Source organism: Xenopus laevis, chromosome 4L (assembly GCF_017654675.1).
Source record: "Xenopus laevis strain J_2021 chromosome 4L, Xenopus_laevis_v10.1, whole genome shotgun sequence".
Lineage (NCBI taxonomy): Eukaryota > Metazoa > Chordata > Amphibia > Anura > Pipidae > Xenopus > Xenopus laevis.
In genome coordinates, this window is record NC_054377.1 from 83,366,994 (window position 1) to 83,388,417 (window position 21,424).

The 21,424-nt window shown below is 42.2% G+C and overlaps 1 protein-coding gene across 6 annotated transcripts in view; it reads left to right on the forward strand.

Annotated features, from left to right (window-relative positions):
- Positions 1-21,424, forward strand: part of c1orf84.L (chromosome 1 open reading frame 84 L homeolog) — a 112,739-nt gene that overhangs the window by 37,926 nt on the left and 53,389 nt on the right. For 3 of the 6 annotated variants that reach the window (XM_018258299.2, XM_018258304.2, XM_018258300.2), the window contains exons 18-32: positions 63-154; positions 233-401; positions 479-593; positions 690-803; positions 966-1,157; positions 1,271-1,368; positions 10,181-10,316; positions 10,744-10,875; positions 11,113-11,296; positions 14,087-14,143; positions 15,956-16,068; positions 18,182-18,452; positions 18,526-18,670; positions 19,048-19,140; positions 19,409-19,490. In XM_018258299.2, the coding sequence (XP_018113788.1) occupies positions 63-154; positions 233-401; positions 479-593; positions 690-803; positions 966-1,157; positions 1,271-1,368; positions 10,181-10,316; positions 10,744-10,875; positions 11,113-11,296; positions 14,087-14,143; positions 15,956-16,068; positions 18,182-18,452; positions 18,526-18,670; positions 19,048-19,140; positions 19,409-19,490 (1,993 nt within the window). The remainder of the gene's footprint in view (positions 1-62; positions 155-232; positions 402-478; positions 594-689; positions 804-965; positions 1,158-1,270; positions 1,369-10,180; positions 10,317-10,743; positions 10,876-11,112; positions 11,297-14,086; positions 14,144-15,955; positions 16,069-18,181; positions 18,453-18,525; positions 18,671-19,047; positions 19,141-19,408; positions 19,491-21,424) is intronic. The other 3 variants (XM_018258303.2, XM_018258305.2, XM_018258301.2) reach the window with 2 other exon arrangements.

The window sequence follows — 21,424 nt, forward strand, 5'->3', positions numbered from 1 at the left end:
TATATTCATATTTATGAAAGTTCTTTAATTGATTGCTGTATTGTGTTATGATCTAAATGCAGAGTGATTCTGTAAGTGAAGGCAGTATAGAAAAACACAGTTGTATCATCCAATACATCCTGTTTCCACCACACGTGACCTCTACAAAAGACAGGTAAGTGCCTTTGCCTTGTTCCTTAACATTCCATTAATAATTCAACTACATTTTAATGCTCTAAATGTGTTTTCTCAGTTTCTCAACTGATGAGGATAATGACACTGAAGTGGAAGCTATAGAACAGGACACAGAACTGCATCTAGTTTCTGAGTGTTGGGTGGAGCCACAAAGTGGACGTGTAATGGGTAGCAATGGATGCTGGAGACATTTACAAGGGTTGACATATTCTGAAATCCCCCAAGCAGTAAGTACTCCATGTGCCAATATTTTTCTTCACACTAATAAGATAACAAGGAAGCTGACCATATTGATTATTTTCAGTTGTTTCCCAGAGATCAAAGCTGCATCAGTATCATGCTAACATTTGAGTATGTAATTCAGCTTTGCCAGAATAAAGATGGTGGATCTCCCATCTTGGGAAAACCAGAGAGTACAGGTAAAAATCTGTTTAGTATTGCTGTTGTATAAAGGGATGTGGCTGTTTATTGACTACACTAAAATTGAGTCTTTGCTAAGTTGATATCTTTTTCAGATCATGCAGAGAGTAGTGGACTGTGTATACATGAGGTGCCCTTTCACTTTGATCTGATGAAACTTCTTCCCAAATGTCAACAGGTTGAGATGCTATATCTCACCCTCAGCAGAGGTAATGATGTAATATTAATAAAAAACCTTGCAGTTGTAGTTCAGAAAGCCACAAACAAAATTAAAATTATTAGGGCAGACTTCTGGCTTCAACTAATTGCCTGATTCTTTGCTTGAATATTTGTTAATATTGATTTGTCACTTTTCTTTCTTTGCTTTAAAGGTGATACAGAGGAGACTACATTGGAAGCTTCGCTTCCTAATGATATGCTGCTCAGCCTTTTCCACAGCTGTTTGCTAAATGATATCAATGATCGTGAGATTCCTCTTTATGAACAGGACCACTTGGCTTTCATGGAGCAGGTTTTGCAGAGAGACCGCCAGGGTCATCCATCTCCATTCTTACTCCCACAAGGTATGACTTATTTGTTTCTTTCACTAAGGCCTGGACACATTTTGTTGGTTTGTATTAATGTTTTTTGTGATTTGACTTTGTTCTCCTTAATGCTTATGCTACTATCCTCTCAGCAGAGGAACTGTTGAGCAGTACATTGATACCAGAGTCATCTTTTTCACCTCAAGCCAGTAGCCAACATGAGATTTCCAACTCTACAAGCTCCTTACAGGTAACACTGTGCCATATACTTTAATTCTGATTGCTTTATAATGCATAGGATAAACCATTGCTGTAAATTACAGAGCTTTTCTTCTATACCAATCATAGTAACATAGTAAGTTAGGTTGAAAAAAGACACACACTCATCAAGTTCAACCTTCTAAGTCTGTATATAACCTGCCTAACTGCTAGTTGATCCAGAGGAAGGCAAACAAACCCCATCTGAAGCCTCTCCAATTTGCCTCAGAGGGGGAAAAATTCCTTCTTGACTCCAAGATGGCAATCGGAGCATTTCCTGCATCAACTTTACTATATTATGAGCTATCTTCCATAACCCTGTATTCCTTCATTTGTTAAAAAGCCATCCAACCCCTTCTTAAAGCTATATAATGTATCAGCCAGTATAACTGATTCAGGGAGAGAATCGGTAAAAAAAAAAACTCCTTCGGAATATTTAACCAAAACCTCTTTAATTTTTCACACTGCTGTTTGTAGCGAGAGCACACCTCGAGTGACCAAATTGCCACGTGCCTAAAAACTTGTGAAAAGTTAAATTTCAAAAATTAGCCTTCCCTTGAAGTTAATTTTATGGTTCATTTTACAATCAAATGTCTGTCTTTTATTATATTTTGGGTTTTATGTATAAAAATGCATTTTGGTGAAAGTACTCTGAAATCTACATCACTTCTTGATTCTGAGTTGTATAAAAGCAGAGTGTTTTTATAAAAGAAACCATGCCAAGGCAAATTCAACTCCATGGCAGTTTTTAATGTGTTTTATAAAAAAAGCATATAAGTACATAAAAATAAAACAGAAATATTTGTAAAAGGAAATATTTTGGATTATAGATTGGTAGGGAGTCTGTTTATATGTAATAGGAATTTGGAAAGCATTTAAATATGGGAAGCTATAATATGGAAATGTTTTTCATTCTCTTGTATTAACCAGTACTGGAAAGAGTTGAAAATAATATGTCATGTTGAGATACTCAAAAAATAAAAGGTTCAATTAATAATTTAAGGTAGTTTATAGAAAATTATACAAAAACTTCAGCACAAGAGGAATAACTTACAAGCAATCCATGGAGTGTGCACTTTTGAACACAAGCTCCATGTTTTTTACCCACAAAGCAGCCTTTCCCAATAATTCCAGCATACTATTAGTCACCAGGGGACGTAATTAACACAAAAAGTTAAAACTAAAACTTTTTCACAAGAGCTTCTATATTAATTGGACACAATTGTGTGATTCCAGGTGGTTCCACTTTTGGTGCTTGTTGTCAAAATTATGTGTTCATCCAAATCTTTAGGTGCAAGTTTGTGGTATCCGTTGACGCAACTACCACCACCTTCTTTTGCTTAGAAAATACCTGATAAAAAAAGCACAATTTGTTTATTTCTTGAACAAAGTTTACCACTTGCACTATATGGAAACTTTGGTATATATTTTAATTTTGAACATGGGACAGGTGGTAGGCAGAGTCCAGAATTGATATGTGCTTTTTTGCATGTCTACTTAGAAATCTATTTTAGGGTCATATAATATAAAGGGAATAGGTATTTGTTAAATAGAAACTGGTAAATACATACCTGGTGCATAAATTATATCCTATAAATTACTGATGTATTAATGTCTTATTAATAAACCATTAATAAGTCTTAAACACTCAAGTTTAGAACATAGTAAAGTTTCTGATAATTATTTGAATATTGTCTGACTGTATATTTATATATGGCATGTGCCTGTAATAATAATATATATGTAATGGCAGATATATAGAATAAAATGAAAATGTACATGCCCTGTTATAGTAAAGTATATATACCGTGATAATGAATGGTACCACATTTATTAAAGGTCCAGTTGTGTTTTCTCGATAAAATTCAAGTTTTCTCTTACGGCTCGGGGGACACAGGAACCACGGGGTTAAGCTCCTCCCTCCAGGAGGCAGGACACTGATAGCAAAGCTGAAACTCCTCCTTCTCCCTCCTCTATATACCGCCTGCTTAACTCCCCAAAATCAGTTTTTTCAGTGTCCTGCTTCCAAGGAGGTAGGGACTAGGCCTCTAGGAGGCCCTACTGGTAGTGAATCTACGGTCAATGATTAGCATTGACACCCGGGGTGAGACTGGAGTCAGGGACAGTCCTGTTCTCCATGGTTAGCCCCCATCGCGGGATTCCTCGGCTGGGGTCTGTAAGTCTTGCTGGCAAGCTGGCCATCCATCACGTAGGGCCGGCCAGCACGGCAGGACCCTGACTGGCCAGACCGAGAGGCTCCTGAGGGGAGCTCTGGGGTCCCTGGAAGATTGGTAAGTACCCCGCTGGTGCACTTTCAGGGACCACACTTACCCTGCAGTTTCTCTCACCAACGCACAGGGGGGAGGGAGAGGCAATGGTGAGCGGCTCGGTGCAGGGCGCCGTCGGGGGGGCATTAGGACCCAGAGCAGGCGGCATTCTGATGCGTCTTGCCAAATGACGTCACTTCCTTCCCGGCTCCTCGCGCCATTAGTACGGCTCTTCAAAGCAACGTCGGGCGCGCTGGTCTAGCGTTCGGTTGCGCCGTTAGTGTGCGTGCTTTAGCCTTATCCACGGTGGGACGAACCTTGTACGGGTGGCTGCTACTTCTCCATCTCCTTCGTCTATCAGGTGCAGTTGGTGGGGGAGGGGAGTAGTTTGGGAGTACACGTCCCAGAGGCCTAAGGCTGCAGGGAGGCCATGTTTCCCAGGGGAGGGAAGACAAGGGCCTCTGCCTCAGTAACTTACCTTGCCTGCGCTTCATGCGGCGCCAAATTTCCCAGAGGTCAGGGGGACCCGACCTGTGCAGCCTGCACAGCATCAGGGGAGACTTCTAACCCCTCCATAGCACTGGAGGTGTCAGATTTGGCGAATGATGCTCCTGCTGGGGGCTCTTCAGGGGCTTCAGCTTCCCATGCCTATTCTGTGGGGGACAATCCTCCTCCTTGGGCGCTTCAACTGTCCCAATCCCTGGCTAACCTACAGGGAATTGCAAACCTATCATCATCTCTGGATAAGTTTGTGTCTCACCTATCCGCTCAGCCTCAGGCTAAGCACAGGAAGGCCCCGAGCAAGAGAAGGGTGCCTCTGTCCGCATCATCAGGGGATTCTGCGGATGATCTTGGTGACTCTGAGTTTAGCGAGGGTGAGATTTCGTCCGCGTCTTCAGAGGGTATTCCTGATCCTGACAAGGAGGTACCGCATGATATTCAAGGAATTATCAGAGCCATCAAGACTTCCCTTCAGTTGGAGGATCCATCTGGAACGGGGTCGGGAGTCAAAGGACCCTTTAAGCGACAGCGTAAACAGACTGCCGAATTTCCTTTTCACGATCAGTGGGTGAGGTTATCCAACAGGAATGGGACTGCCCAGAAAAGAAGTTTCAATCTTCACGCAGGTTTTCACGTTCTTATCCCTTTGCTAAGGATCTAACAGAGAAATGGGGCGTTCCTCCAGCAGTAGACGCTCCGGTATCTCGTCTGTCCAAGAATACAGCCCTTCCTGTCCCAGATGCGGCAGCCTGTCCCACCGACAAACGCCTTGAAGGGTTCTTGCGTTCAATTTTCATTTCCGCAGGCTCCACCTTTAGGCCTATCATTGCAGCAGTGTGGGTCAGCAGGGCTATGGCGGGCTGGGCTCAGGCGCTCCTAGATGGCATCAGGGATAATTTGCCCAGGGCAGAATTATCTTCCCTAGCTGATCAGATGGTGGACGCCAATGCATTTCTGGGAGACGCTCTTCTGGACTCGTTGCAGGCATCCGCTAGAACATCTGCCACTGCAGTAGCAGCGCGCAGAGCGCTCTGGCTGAAGCACTGGACGGCGGATCTCAGCTCTAAGAAGGCTCTAACATCCATGGCCTTCAAGGGCAGACGTCTGTTTGGTGACGAGTTAGAGAAGGTAATTTCTCAGGCCACTGGTGGAAAGAGCACTTTACTGCCCCAACACAAATCCCGCACCCATACAGGCCAGAGGCGCGGGAGGTTTTTTCGTGGCCAAGCCTCCAGATCATCTAGAGAAGCTCGACCCACCTCTTCCTTCCGATCCAAGAACAGGTTTCAACACAAGAGCCGACAGGGCTGGCAGCCTCGGAAGAGCCAACAGAAGCCCTCCCCTGACAAGTCCTCATCACAATGACGGGACAGGCCCTCCGGTGCCAGATCAGGCAGTGGGGGGTCGCCTGCTTTGGTTCCGGGAGGTATGGCACGACTCGGTGTCAGATGCTTGGGTTCACGAGCTTGTAGCGGAGGGGTACAAGCTAGAGTTTCTTTCCCAACCCCCAGAACGATTCTTCCTTTCCAGGATTCCTCAAGGAGACCCAAAGAGAGAAGCTTTTTTCACAGTGGTTTCGGGACTTCTTCAGGCCGGAGTTATCGTGCCAGTCCCAGAGGACCAGATCTTCCAGGGTTTCTACTCAAATTTATTCGTGGTTCCCAAGAAGAATGGTTCCTTTCGACCAGTTCTGGATCTAAAGGGTTTGAACAAGTTCATCAGATACCGTCGATTCCGCATGGAAACTATTCGCTCAGTCATAAGATCTTTGAGCAGGGACGAGTTTTTGGCGTCCCTGGATATCCAGGACGCTTACCTACATGTTCCCATCTGGCCAGGGCATCACAAATTCCAACGGTTTGCTTTTCTCCAACAGCATTACCAATTTGTGGCTCTCCCCTTCAAACTTTCTTCGGCTCCAAGGGTGTTCACCAAGATCATGGCAGCGATGTCAGCGGTCCTACGCCTTCAGGGTATTTCCATCACGCCATATCTGGACGACATTCTGGTAAAGGCGGCATCCCTGGAACAGGCTCAGAGGCATCTGGCGATCACGATCAGGACATTAGAACAATTCGGGTGGTTGATCAACCGGAAGAAATCCTTCCTAATTCCTTCCCAGGTAATGCAGTTTCTGGGACTAATTCTGAACACACGTTCCCAGAGAGTAGTTCTGCCACAGGAGAAGCAGGAGAAGATGCGATTGCTGGCTCGGCAGCTCATCCAGATCAGAACACCGTCAGTGCGCTTTGCCATGCAGGTACTGGGGTTCATGGTGTCAACCATGGAGGCAGTACCATTTGCGCAGTTTCACCTAAGACCTCTGCAGCTTTGCATTCTGCGGAACTGGCGGAGGACCTCTATGAATCAGAGGATCACATTGGACCAAGTGACTTTGCAGTCTCTACGGTGGTGGATAGACCCAGTACACCTAGCGGAGGGCCGAAGGTGGGGGGATACTCAGTGGACGGTCCTCACCACCGACGCCAGTCTGACCGGTTGGGGGGCAAGGTTCGATCAAAGATCGGCCCAGGGAAGTTGGTCTCCCGCGGAGTCCAGACTACCCATAAACATTCTGGAGCACTGCGTCATTGGGAGGTACCCCTGACGGGTCTTTCAGTACGAGTACAGACAGACAACGCGACCGCAGTCGCATACATAAATCACCAAGGGGGAACGCGCAGCGCCGCAGCCTGGTCAGAGACGGCTCGGATTCTATCCTCGGCGGAGGACTGGATACCAGAGATTTCCGCAGTGAACATTCCAGGCATCCAGAACTGGGAGGCGGACTACCTAAGCAGGCATCGGCTGGACCAAGGAGAGTGGGAGCTCCTGCCGGAGGTGTTCGACATGGTAGTCTGCAGGTGGGGACAACCAGAGGTCGATCTCATGGCGTCTCGACACAACAGGAAGACTCCAAGATTTTTCGCCAGAAGCAGAGACCCGCAGGCAGCGGGAGTCGACGCAATGACTCTACCGTGGCGGTTCAAACTCGCATACATTTTCCCTCCAATTCCAATGCTTCCTCGAGTTCTAAGACGATTTCGACAAGAAAGTTTGCATCTAATCATCGTGGCTCCATTCTGGCCTCGGGGAGCCTGGTTTACGGACCTAATATCAATGTCATCGGGAGACAGGGGCCCATATTACATCACAACCCAGGACTACTATCCTTGTCGGCGTGGCTGTTGAGACCGCTATCCTGAGAGGAAAAGGCTTTGCAGATACGGTGATTGATACAATGATCAGGGCTAGAAAGCCATCTTCGGCCAAGGCATATTACCGTGTGTGGAATGCCTACGCATCCTGGTGTGAGACCAGGGGAGTTCCTTTGACCAGCTCGATATATCTCGAGTCTTGCTATTCCTACAGAGAGGTCTCGAGGGCGGTCTAAAGTTGGCTTCCCTCAGGGTACAGATTTCTGCATTATCTGTGCTCTTTCAAGAGAGATTGGCACTAAAGGACGATATACGTGTCTTCCTCCAGGGGGCTGCCCATGTAGTGCCTCCTTTCAGAAGACCGGTTCCGACATGGGATCTCAACTTGGTATTGAGAGCCCTCCAAGATGCTCCGTTTGAACCACTAGGGTCGATTGAACTCCCGGTATTGACCTGGAAGGTTATTTTTCTGATGGCCATCTCATCGGCCAGGCGGGTCTCTGAGTTGAGTGCTCTCTCCATAGATCCACAATACATGGTTTTTCATTCCGACAAGGTGGCTTTGCGAACGGTACCATCCTTCCTACCCAAGGTGGTGTCGGCATTCCACATCAACCAGCCTATAGCGGTTCCATCTTTTTGTCCGAATCCAAAGAACGAGAAGGAGGTTCGGCTACATTCCCTGGACGTTGTCAGGGCGTTGTCTACATATGTGAAGAGAACAGCTTCGTTCAGGAAGTCCAAAGCTTTGTTTGTAATTCCCTCAGGTCTTTGCGTAGGGACAGCGGCATCCAAGGCCACCATTTCAAGGTGGATCAAAGAGACTATTCGGCAGGCTTACATAGCTGTCCACAAGAGCCCCCCGGAGGGGGTCAGAGCTCATTCGACTAGGGCCCTAAGCACTTCCTGGGCATGGAGGAATGAGGCCTCCGCTGATCAGCTGTGCAAGGCTGCCACATGGTCTTCAGTGCACACTTTCACTAAATTTTATCATTTTGATGCTTTCTCATCTGCTGAAGCGGGTTTTGGCAGAAGAGTCCTACAGTCAGTAGTTTGTTCAGACTGAAGCAGGCAGTTGGTTTCTTTTCTTCCCTCCCTGAATTATTAGTTAATGGGACTGCTTTGGTAAGTCCCCGTGGTTCCTGTGTCCCCCGAGCCGTAAGAGAAAAGGAGATTTTTAGTATAACTTACCGTTAAATCTCTTTCTCTCTAGGCATCGGGGGGCACAGGAACGCCCACCCTGAAACAGGTCGTTTTTGGCCAGACATGGGAAAAGTTCTCCCGTGGCCTTGACTTTTGGTTACGTGTATATAGTTCCTTGTTATTGCTTGCTATCTAACTGATTTAGGGGAGTTAAGCAGGCGGTATATAGAGGAGGGAGAAGGAGGAGTTTCAGCTTTGCTATCAGTGTCCTGCCTCCTGGAGGGAGGAGCTTAACCCCGTGGTTCCTGTGTCCCCCGATGCCTAGAGAGAAAGAGATTTAACGGTAAGTTATACTAAAAATCTCCTTTTTCTAGGGTAGGGGTGGGGATAAAAAGTTTAATTTTTTTTCAACATTTATTATGCCCCGAAGCTCCTAAAAGCCTGAATCTGAAAATACTCTGGCTAAAACTGGTCATGTAGAACTCAATGGCAGAGGTCCCTTGGACCATTAGAAGATTTTTTTTTCCTTCATGATTTTTGGGGGTTTAACAGTGGTTTGCACTCGAAAACACAATAAATTCGACGTTTTTTTAGCCTATGAACTTGAAAAATAAGAGGTATTTGAGTTTTTTCCCCTATTGCATTCAATCGAGTTTTTTACATTTGTTTTTTTTCGTAAATAAGCAAACATTTGAGTTGTGAGTTTATTTGAGGTAGAAAAAAAACCTCATAAATCTCTCAAACTCAACTAATTATGTACTTATAAAAACACATTTGCATCTCATCTTGTCTTCCAATAGACTTATGCAACAACTATTTGATTTAAATTTGCTATATTGAGGTAGCCCATACAACCAATAAAACACATTTTTCCATCATTCTACCTGGAGTGAGCCAATCAAATCTCATTTCTGATTGATGGTTGTGGGCTGTGTCAATGCAATTATTTTTCCCAAAGCCAAAAATAAAAAGTTGCACTCTTACCATATTCAAAATTACAAGATATTTGTTTATAAGAATGTATTTAAACAGAATAAAGATGACCAGAAAGAATAAGCACCTTCTTGAGGTGTTGCTCCTGCACCAATCGATAATTAACACATTAATGAAGCAATTTGAATAACGCATATGGAGAACCAAAAGCATACCGTTTAGTATATTTAGCATTTAAAGTACAATATAGTAAAATGATTTTATGCTCACAACAGACAGTACAAGTAAGCACTTTAGCACCTGAGAACCATGCCATGTTGGTTTCTTTAATCATTCAAGTCTAAGCAACCTCTGTTGTGGTTTTAAATTTAAGCCTATATGGAAGCCTTCATTGTTTCAAAAGAGTCTTGTAATTTCAATTAGTGCATGTTATCTGTGTGTATCTGTTTGACTATCTGTGAGTCTTGTAGAGACAACTTTTTGAAAATTTGATTTCATTGCATAATCCTGAATAATATCTGTGAGTCTTGTAGAGACAACTTTTTGAAAATTTGATTTCATTGCATAATCCTGAATAAAGGATTGGGTGTATGCTAGGCATTGTTTTATGCCACCTTCCTGATATGAACAAATGTAGGGAATTCGCTCTGCCTAACAGATTACTGCTCACAACCCACCTCCTCTAAAATGCCTTTAAACCCAGCAAAGTAAATGATTGTTTGAAGTAATACACTCTATTACGAATTATATTTTGTGCTTCTAATATTGTGGGAAAACTGTAACTGGTATTTATTCTTTTTAGAGTCTGTGCCCCACAGAGTTAAATAAGGAGAGCAGAATTTCTTCTAGCACAGAGCCCTCTCCAAAATGGCGATGTTACGCTCGATTGGTGAATCCACAGCATTTGTTGCTAACTTTTCTTCCTGCAACATTCTCAGGTATGTCGGAGATCTTCAGTAATAAAATAATTCCCTCCCTGATTAACACCTGATTAGTGCTTGGTTAGGTATCACTTGGGCAGGGCAGAAACCTCATTAGCCAAGGACTACATTGGCTTCTTGGGCTGCAGATGTGTGATCCTGAGGCTTATTGGTTTACAAAGGCTCCACGTGGTATCTGATCATTGACCTCTCAAAATGGGTGCCGTCTACTGCATACAGCTGGCTGAAATGATGTATTTGTTATTTAATCAATATGTATCAGCCTTAATAATACAGTATTTGTCTGTACAAATAATTTGCAGCCATGCAGACATATTTGCAGTGAGAAATATACAATTCTGGGTGAACATAAGACTTTGTAATGTCTGCAATTGACTGCTTTATTCTTTCTGAAAAAAAAAAAAATATCATTATTTTATTATAGATTTACAGAAACTGACAACAGCCCATGAGCTCTCACAATTGGCAGAGGGGAATTCAGTGTGTAATAACTCTCAGCAAGAAAGTGCTGCTTCAAGCACTGGAATCCAACCAGGCAGCATCCCATGTGTGTTGGGTAAGACTTGTGAAAGTACAGAAAATAAGGTACATTATTTATGTAATATCAAACTGAGGGACTGAGTAGGATAAGTTGAGTGCTATGGAACAATACCTTACTGAAGCTAATAATACTGTTTGGTGTATTAATCACTAAAGTAACGAGTGAGGATTATTGAAGACCTATTCATGCATATATGAAAATAATGTCATAAAATTGCAATACCTTTTCTGATTTTTTGTATGCATGGTAAAGTACAAGACAAAGAGAAAAGGAGAGAACCTTACAATTCCTTCAGTCGCCAGTCTTCCACTCAAGATGCAAGTTCTAGTCGCAGACTACCCTGCCCGGTTTATGTTTACAATTGTCCTCTTGAGGCTCTTCGTGAGCAATTAGTCAACGTTCGAAACCAACGACTCTCCTGTGATGTGTTTTTCAGGTGAGTTGGTGGCCCCAACATTTCATAATTTAACTTTAATCTTTTTGTTTCCTTTGGGATTCTAAGGAGTGGGTGGTACATACACTTGCCATTTTTTAACAGTAGCTAGGCAGGTCTGGCAGGAGGCTGCAGTATATTTTTTCCAGTGTGAAGCAGAAATGTCTTTGTCTACTCATTTCCTATAGTGCTTCTGCGCAAGGACAATTAGGACCCTTCCACCACTCACTTGTAACAGAGACCAGGAAGTATCTATGAGTATCTCCAGTAATCCTTTCTAGCATTGGGGAAAATCAGGCACCATATAATATTCATCTTTGCCAAATTGATGTGGGAGATTTTCAAATATGCTATTTTTTCCCTTTAAAGTTAAAAAGTGGCTTACGAATAATCACACTGAAGGGTTTATACCATCCTCGAAAATTCCAGCTTCACTTTTCTCCTGGGAATTTTTTTTTTAAACATATCAGTTAATAGTGCTGCTGCAGCAGAATTCTGCACTTTAATCCGTTTCTCAAAAGAGAAAACAGATTTTTTTTATATTTAATTTTGAAATCTGACATGGGGCTAGACATATTGTCAGATTCCCAGCTGCCCCCAGGCATGTGACTTGTGCTGTGATAAACTTCAGTCACTCTTTACTGCTGTTCTGCAAGTTGGAGTGATATCACCCCCCTCCCCCAGCAGCCTAACAACAGAACAATGAGAAGGTAACCAGATAGCAGTTCCCTAACACAAGATAACAGCTGCCTGGTAGATCTAAGAACAGCAATCAATAGTAAAATCCAATTCCCACTGCGACACATATAGTTACATTGAGTAGGAGAAACAGCAGACTGCCAGAAAGCAGTTCCATCCTAATGGCTGCCTACACACCAATATTACAACTAAAAAAAAATACACTTGCTGGTTCAGGAATGAAAATCTATATTGTAGAGTGAATTATCCCTATTGTAGAGTAATCACCCCATCTCACAATGATCATCTCTTACTGCCAGAAAGCATTGACAGCTGATGATTGTAGTTGAACTAAATTAACATATATTTTTTGTTCAAGTAAAAAAAAGTATACTTAATAGGGAATATTGTTTACTGTGAAAAACAACACTATACGTGGTACAGGAATTCTGTTATTGAGCACGGCAGTGTTATTTCCCACAGTGCTCTTTTAAACAAGAATTCTTTGCTTTTTCTCAGTAATAGTAATTTAAATCTATTATATATCTTTGTTGCTTGGGTTTTGTAATGTATAGGTACAGAAAAATCCCTTATCCAAAAAAAGAAATATAGGTCCCAATCATTATGTATTATAGATCTCATACCTGGACCCTATGTACTGTGGGATTACAGAATTATGATCTGGGGATTAACATATTTGTATTATTAAGTACATGGTTCGAGAAAAGATGGGACATTCCATTTATGTGATTGTTCATCTGTGTGGGTTCAAGTACTCAGTACTGACAGACCATTATCGCACAACAGAAATACAGTGGAAGAGTGATAAGGAAAGTAGTCAGCATAGCCATGGGAGGAATGTAACTGCCAGATCTTACAGATATTGATTGGGCATGCCATAAAATCCTGTACATTGTTGGTCCTTGGATGTGGTTCTTTTCTGACAGGGTCTGCACCAGCCCTTATGTGAGACTATTATTGACCCAGGAGGTGGCCTTTGCTGACCACCTCAATAAAATGACTTTTAAGATATATGGCTACCTTTAAAGTAAAGATAAACCCACTTAGCCAAAACAGAGTCTCTGTACAGTTGCTCCCCCCAAACTTGCCAGAACCTCACTCTCAAAAATAGTTTGACCCTCTGTAACAGTCATCATAAGGCAGAGCTGCGCAGTGCACTCTAGAAGCCAGATTAGTGGCTAGCACTCCTACTACAGTCGGTGCCAAGCAGCAACAAATTGGATGTGAAATCGTCATATATACTCTATATATTCCATTAGTCAGGATCAAGAGAATAAACAGTGAAGGTTAAAGGAGAAGGAAAGGTTAAAACTAAGTAAGCCTTATCAGAAAGGTCCATCTAAATATACCAGTAAACCCCCAAAGTAGTGCTGCTCTGAGTCCCCTGTCAAAAGAAATACTGCATTTCTTTCCTTCTATTGTGTACACATGGGCTTCTGTATCAGACTTCCTGCCTTCAGCTTAAACCTCATTGCCCTGGGCAAGAGCATGCTCAGTTTGCTCCTCTCCCCCCATCCCTCCCTTCTCTACTGTAATCTGAGCCCAGAGCAGGGAGAGACTCAAGCAGGAAGTGATGTCACACCACATTAATACTGCAGCTCCTATCCTAAACAAACAGATAGTTTCTAGAGCTTTTTACTCAGGTATGGTAAAACATTCTACAGAATAAATATAGCATTCTAGCTTGCACTATTGCAGCTAATCTATTGGCAATAAAATGCCTCCGTAGCTTTCCTTCTCCTTTAATATGCTCATATATGCTTTAATTTCAAGGCCATATGCATAGCTAAAAATTACCCATAAATAATTTGCTCACATTTAGAAATGCCATCATCATTTTCAAATCTGCTCAACATCTCTGAAGAGGAAATAATGAATTACAATTTACATATTCCCAAAGCCATGGAATTTAAGTATTTGAATCATAAGTGGTGCTTTTACAATTATTCTACAAATTTTTAACGCTACAATCTCTCTTAAATTCTTTGGTTTTGCTACACAGTTAATGTGTACTTGTTGGAAAGGTTGGAAACGTGTAGGAGTCCAATATATTTATTGACTCAGGAGCTGCTAACTCTTTGCTCTCTTTCTTAGTGAGTTTAGGCTACAGGACTCTGTATCCAGGGTGATCTATCAAGAATTGAAAACCAGGTAGTATAACAACAAATGCTGCTTTGCTTAGACAGGAAAGGTGCTGGGAAAAGATGGGAAGCTGGGTGTCAAGGTGGGGGTTAAACAGAGTTGACCCGAGTCGCTGCTTGTGCTGCATGTGCTCATTGTGTTACTGGTGTTGTGGGAATGGTGAGCAGCCAAACTAAAAATGGTAATTGTCAGAAAGCTGCTGCTGTATGGTGACTGGCTTGTTTCATGGTGTGCTTTTTGTCACATAGTTGATATCATGATACTGTTTGGTATGAAGGCCCTTATTATAAAAAATACCTTCCATGAAAACACAATAATGAATATATCTCCCTGGGGTTAGCTTTTAATTTATAATTGTGACTTGCACCAGTCCTATAAAAACAAAACATAACAAGCAGTTAAAATAAGTAAAATACAACATGTACACATACTGAAAGAAACTAATCTATATTCAGCTAAATAAATGATTAGGAAGCTGAGAAGTTTGTGTGTGTGATTATGAAACTGATTGTGTGATATATGTAGAGCGCTGCATAGAAGGCTGTATACAGTCTTTATCACTGCTGGATCAAGCAAATCAAATTTAGTTTGTGAAAGCAAACCTAATAATATGCTTGGCTCTGAGTGATATAGACCATTGTAACCAACCAAATGGCTGGTTTGTGGAGTTACTAATATTGTAATAGTAATATACTATAGCTGTCAGCACAATTCTTTGTAGTAGTGTGATGGACATTGGCCCAGCTCCATGCCTCAATGGACAGTGGGCTAACTGCTTCCAGAAGGCTCTGCAAGGATTCCTGTGTATGCTCCCATCAGCGAAGCGTGAGGCATTATTAGTATTGTTGCTTAAGAATACACACTAAAAGCATCAGAATCTTCAGATTTTCAATATTTGTTCCACAAATCTAGTACATAAGTAATAATGAACTCTTTCAAGACTTTAAAGATAAAAATCAGACTTTCTGTGTATACTAAAGACTACATTTTAAAAGCAGAAATGGTTTGGCTTTTCAGAAGCACATAGCCACTCCACTGTAGCAGGGAAGATTTTCTGTTGGTTTTTCCAAACAACTGTCCTGTCTTGTAGAACAAAACAGTCTGTGCAATCCTTTAACAAATGATCTATTCTGGTAGAAAAAGGGGTCTGCAAAACTGACAAATGTTTCCATGCAATTGTCTTTTGGCATTTAAAAATTAATTTATTTTGCCATCACAGTACTTTACTGTTGTGCGGATTATTTTTTGATAATAGTGTCATTTAACATTTAATATAACCTAAAAAGGAAATACAGTCTTTCTGAAAATGTTCACATTGTGAAGGAGTGCACGAGGTGCCTCCATGCCCTGCTCCTGTCTGTTATCTATTATTTTATGTGCCAAAGGACAGAGCGCTCTCTATGACACCGACATACACCTGGCACCTTTGTGCATACCACTGAAAAGTGATGTGTTGAGTACTCTAAAAATGTTTTTTTTTTAAGATTCCTATAACAGCAATATGATGTGAAAGGATACAAAAAGCATTTTCAGGGGAAGTTAACCAATTATAGAATGAGGTGATAAGATAACATATGGTGGAACGTATTGCCTTTACTGCTGCTTTTATTATAATGTTTTACATACATATGCTTTATGCACCCTTGCCACTCTGCTACTTGGATTTTCAGTATATTTGGGTAATATTGTACGTTGTGTTTGTTGCTAATCGAATATTACCTGTACTGTATGTCGAGTGGCATCCTTTACATTAAGTATTTTATGATTTTATGCTTATGACATTGTTTTTTTAAACTTTGTTTGCTTTATTAATATCTACAGGTCTCAGTCACAAGAGCGACCATCAGCAGCTCCCTTTATACAGCTCAAGCAAAAGGAACTAGTTCACTACTGCAATTTACTGCAGGAACATTACCATCAGTGCTATGTAAAAGGTTAGATTCGACATGAAATCTAAGGGAAGGAAATATAACAGTTGGAGAGTGAGATTGTTAAACTTGAAAACCTTCAGGGATTGATTCATCCAAGATTATTCTTTAACCCGTGTGGTAATAGAGGCATTCAGGATACCACTGGCAGAGTAGAAGTCTCTTTTTACAGTATTCTAGTCATTCCTTTCCCTGGGAAACTTAATAAAATTTCATGACACAGAACACAATGCATTCTAGACCTGCCCAAGGTATCATGAAAATGTGTTAGTGGCGGTAGGTAAGGCTCCAGTTCCTCATAAAGGTCTTTAATTGATGCCCTACAGCTCCTCACTACATCTTCCTCTATAAATCCATCTGATGGTGTTTAGTAATGCCTACTCCTAGGAGGTGTTCGATTTCACAGTAATTATTGAACTATTTAATGCTTTTATCGCTTAAAAGATGTTGGTGAATAATGCTTTAGGATTAATCCTATTCTATAAGTATTGGAATGCGATTGGAATACCGCTGTGCAGAAATGTAGAATTAACGCTTGTGATATGTCTATTAGCACATGTGAAAATACTTTGATGAATCATTCCTTAAATAACGTGTCTTAAATAACGCACAAAACAAAAAAAAAAAGTGCTTTAAGGAATAACGACCTTTAGTGAATCGGCCCCAGTATGTCTTTACAGTTTACTCTCTTATTAAAGGGTATATACAGTATATAGTTAGTGAAAAGTGTGCTGGTTTTTGGTAGTACAGAGCAAATCATGCCATATTGTAATGTGTTTATATATCTTTATCTATTACAAATTGTATGTGGGTGCTGTACAGGGAATACACGTCAAACTATAGAGAACACAGCGAAAGGCACGTTTCCCATGGAGGAATTATAGCATGAAATAACCACAGATGAGGGCATTGAGGTGGGAGTTCAGGGATGTTATTCAACAGGTGAGGTTTGTAAGGGTGGAATTCACAAGGAAGGGCTGTAAGCAAGAAAGATTTACAGCAGTAAATGTATGTGATGAGAAAAGGAAATGGGTCTTAGAGAAAAGGAGAAGGCAGGAACTTCGGGCAACAAATATGCAGTAAGGTGATTAGTGTTTTTAATAGAACTGCTTAGTTTTTTTTAGTGCATGTTATACAGAGAGGTACTCTGATCATCTTACTAGGAGGTTTGTGGGCAGTCCTGCTAACTAAACTCTCAAAGAGCAATCAGTGGGCATTTTTGTTAATTCAGAATGTGCTGATCTTAGAAGACACTGAAGAGACTCACTTCTTATTAGTTGCCTATCTGACAGGTGTGCAACCAAACCTACTAGCAAGAGACTCTTAGTGCCTTCTTGTTTAAAGGAGACATATTTTGTGAAAGACAAGAATGTACCAGTGCATAATATTCTATTACATATAGAAGGAAAGTAATGAAAAAAGTGTTCAGGTTGATTTATTGGAAATTTCTGCAAAAACCCTACAAGTCCCACCCAACTGTTCCACTTCCTGCTGCCTCCTTTCCCAGGCTGTGCAGGGGAGCTGCCAGCACTCAGCACGCTGCACTGTAGTATAGAAACTAATCAGCAGATACACGGAGCTGATAGGGAACTAAAGCCTTTGCTTGTGTGACTGCTGGGCTTTGATTGGCTGTCCATCTACTACTTTGCTTCTAGCAAGGGTCCATTAGGACAAGCTCACCCTTCATTTGAAACACAGACAGGGACCATAGCAGATATGTAGGGAGCTCCAATAAAGGGGCCATTTTTGAATATAATTTTTAACACAAAAACAGCACCACATATTATTAATTATTGCCTACAATATTATGAGGTTTTCACTTATCCTATGTGTCCTCTTTAATCTACGAATAATAGAAGAGTGCTTTTATTTACAACCAGTAAAGAGAAATTTATGAATGTATGCTATTATAGTATAGTAGCTAATTCAGCACACTGTTTTCTGACTTAAAATAAAATAGACTAAATCTGCTTCCAATTATGATATATTTCCTTTTTTTCCCCCCTTAGTTTTGTTCTATACTTGGTTTGTATTATTTCTGTATTATTTTTTTCTATTTCTCTATGACTTTTTATCTCTTACTTCTACTTTCCAACATCTCTTCTTTGATCATTGTCAGGCTTATTCAAGGCCCTGCAACAATCACTTTGCGTGTCACACCAAGATCTACTAACTGCTGTGGATTATTGTGAGGAGCAACTGCAGGAAATAGATATCACAAACTTTCTAATGACACTTTGTGGACATCTCCGTAATTTCCGCGAGTCGCTCACAGTGAGCAGCACCTCGCTTAATGGTCAACGGCAAAAACCTAGTTTCCGTATTGGTAGCTTAGAGCAGGAGGAGGAAATGGGTAACAGAAACACAGCCATCCAGCCCTCGGATTCCAGGTACAGAAGAACTATACAAATAAGCCCAGCTATTCTATCACACTATAACCTAACACACGTTTTTTCTACTTAGTGTGGATATGGAAGAAGGCAGTGAACCGGAATCAAAGGCCTGTGCTGTGGAACCCAGCAACAGTATGAGTGCTGAATTTCATCTGACCCTTCTAGAGACTGGCGATCCATGTGACGTTTCTTCTGGTCTTCACCTGGCTATTCAGGTATTTATCTAGCTGTTTTCTTATTCCACTTTTAGTATTATTGAATTAATAGACCCTTCATGCTAAACACAATTGATTGTAAAATTGTGTCCATACATTTTTATTCCACTTCTGCTGTAAGGAAAGTTGAGAACCCTGCCTCAGGCAGCAGTGTGCAGCATGCAAAAAGCCGCCTCTGGTAAGAGGCACATTTCTTTTTTTTTTAATGGAAATTTGTCTCTTCTAGGGCACAAAAAACTTTTGTGGCACTGGTCTTCTGCCTTGGGTAGCAACATCCTCTTTGCACCCTTTACTTTTTAAGGGATGTCTTTTATTGTATTATTTACTTATTACAATTAAGAATAATTTTAAATGTTTGCTTGTTTCTCCTGTTTTAGGATAAGTTTCTTGCAATTGAAAGTCTTCATTTTAAGACTGTTCCATCCAACCCACATTATTTTTTCTACTGCCCTTCATCTCCAAAGAAAGAGGTATATACTCCTGAAAATTCTATGCGCTTGCACTGCTATTCGTTAAAAAAAGTTTCAAACTAATTTTGAATAATTACACCAATGTTTGTCTTTCCTGTAGGGGGCACTATAATATGTGCTGGTTTTATTTAAATGTTTTTCCTTAATCATATTTCTAAATGCCATTTTCACACATTGTAGCATTTGCTACAATAAGTATTTTAACTAAGATGGAATTCCTTGTGAAATGAGTAACTTTATTGTGTCTTTGTCATTGGTGTATTAACAGGAGGATTTCCTTGTTGAAAAAACTGATAGAAAGCCCAGCGAGGACATAGAGGTTTCAGAGGCAGAGCAGGCAGTTGAAGAAAGTAAGAATAGTTTTACGCTAACTGTATTTAGATGTAATACCACAGATACACCATGTACTGTATGTTAAGCCCAGGGCCCAATTGGATCATTCTGATTTAGACCACTGCTTTGATGGTCCAATCAGGTAACAATGAATCTTACTATGTATGGCAAGCTTTACCTATACATGGTAAGATTTCTTTAGTGCAAGAAATATATATATATATATATATATATTGTGAGCTTCCGGTAGCGAAACCCAAGGCCCCGGCACAGATTTCAGTACAGAAATGGAGACTGACCACCTTAAAGAGTTCAAATTGCCGCTGTGTTGGCTTTTATTTGCACAAAGCACAAAATCTTCAGTCCACTGGCTTCAAATGGGGAAATCACATATGCTTCACATCATAGCATTAACAGTCCCAATTCTAACACCCTCACTGGTGTTAACTTTACTCACAGTTGAGTTTAGCCCTCAATGGCTTTCAGCGTACCACAAATCCCAGAATCCTCTCTGGTCCTCTCTCCAGCTCAGGCAATCACTCTTGACCCCTGCTGCTCACAAGCACATGTGGCCCCTCACCCTCCTTTACTCCAGGAGGTCTCTAGTGGGAAGCAGCACTGAGGTGTTTCTCCACACCTCCTTTTAACTACCACATACTGTAGTTAATTACCTCTAACTGCCTTTAGCTTGGCAGCTGCAAAACCCTTACATGGAGCAAGAGATGGAATCCCACCCTGCTCTCTTCCATCCACTCCAGAGAACCCATAATTCTTCGGTCAAGTGAGTGGCACTGACACCAGGGAGGAGACAGGGACACACCTGAGCTCCAGTTGTTAGCCCCCTACGCATGACACCTCTGTAAGGTTGTAAGACTTAATGATAAGCAGACCAGCTGGGCCAGCAGGAGGAGGAGGAGGAGGAGAAGGCGGAACATGGAGGAGCCATACAGAGGTACTTCAGAGAGCACACCCAGACGCACGGATGAAGTCTCTCAGAGCGCGCACATAGGTGGATACTCCGGTAAGTATGAGAGGCAGGAGCAGGCAGCAGCAGCAACCCCCCGACCCCTCCCGGCAACCGCAGCCCACCACCCGCACCGGTCGCCGAGTCCTAGGTGTCGGCTAGCCCGACAGCTTCCCTAGTTCAGCCCCAGTGCAGGAGGTACCTACTTTAGGGTAGGCTGAGAGAACTTCTGTGACGTCAGCCCTCCTCTTCCCATGCCAGATTTGCGCGCTTTGGCAGAGCACCATTTTCTGTGCACATCTCCAGACGGCTTTTGTGTCGTCGGAGCCATTTCTCTTCTCCACTATGGACCTTCTGCACTCCGAACATTAGGGGTGTTCTCCAACTGGGAAGCAGGTACCAGGGCAATAGGCTACCTAGTTAGGTTACCTATTCAGGTACTTATTCGGGCAGTAGCGGGTGCACGGTAGGACCCCCCAAAGGGGGGTCACAGCAGCATAAGAGGCATGTTACTGAGGGGGGGAAGACAAGACCAAAGGCCTCGGTCAACTACTTTACTTGTTCCTAATGCAAGGCAAAACTGCCTAAGGGCCAGAACGAGCCCATTTGTGTGACCTGCACAGCTGCTGGGGAGCAGTACTCTGCCCCCACAGGGGGAGCCTTCCGGGGATTCCATGTCGGCATCACCTGCCTTAAGTGACCCAGCTCCATTATGGCAAGTACAGCTGTCTCAGTCCCTGGCTAACCTGCAGGGCATCACAAACCTGAGTTTCCTTATGAAGTGGAATGCCTGGCGGTGAAAGAGGTGTTGGATCTTGAGGATTGGGCAAAATGGGGCCCGCCAAAAGGGTCCCTTCAAGCGCAAATCCAAACAGGCAACAGAATTCCCATTCCACGAGCAGTTGGTAGACATTATACAACAGGAGTGGGACACCCCTGAGAAGAAGTTTCAGCGCTCGCCGATTTTCTCGCTCCTATCCTTTCGAC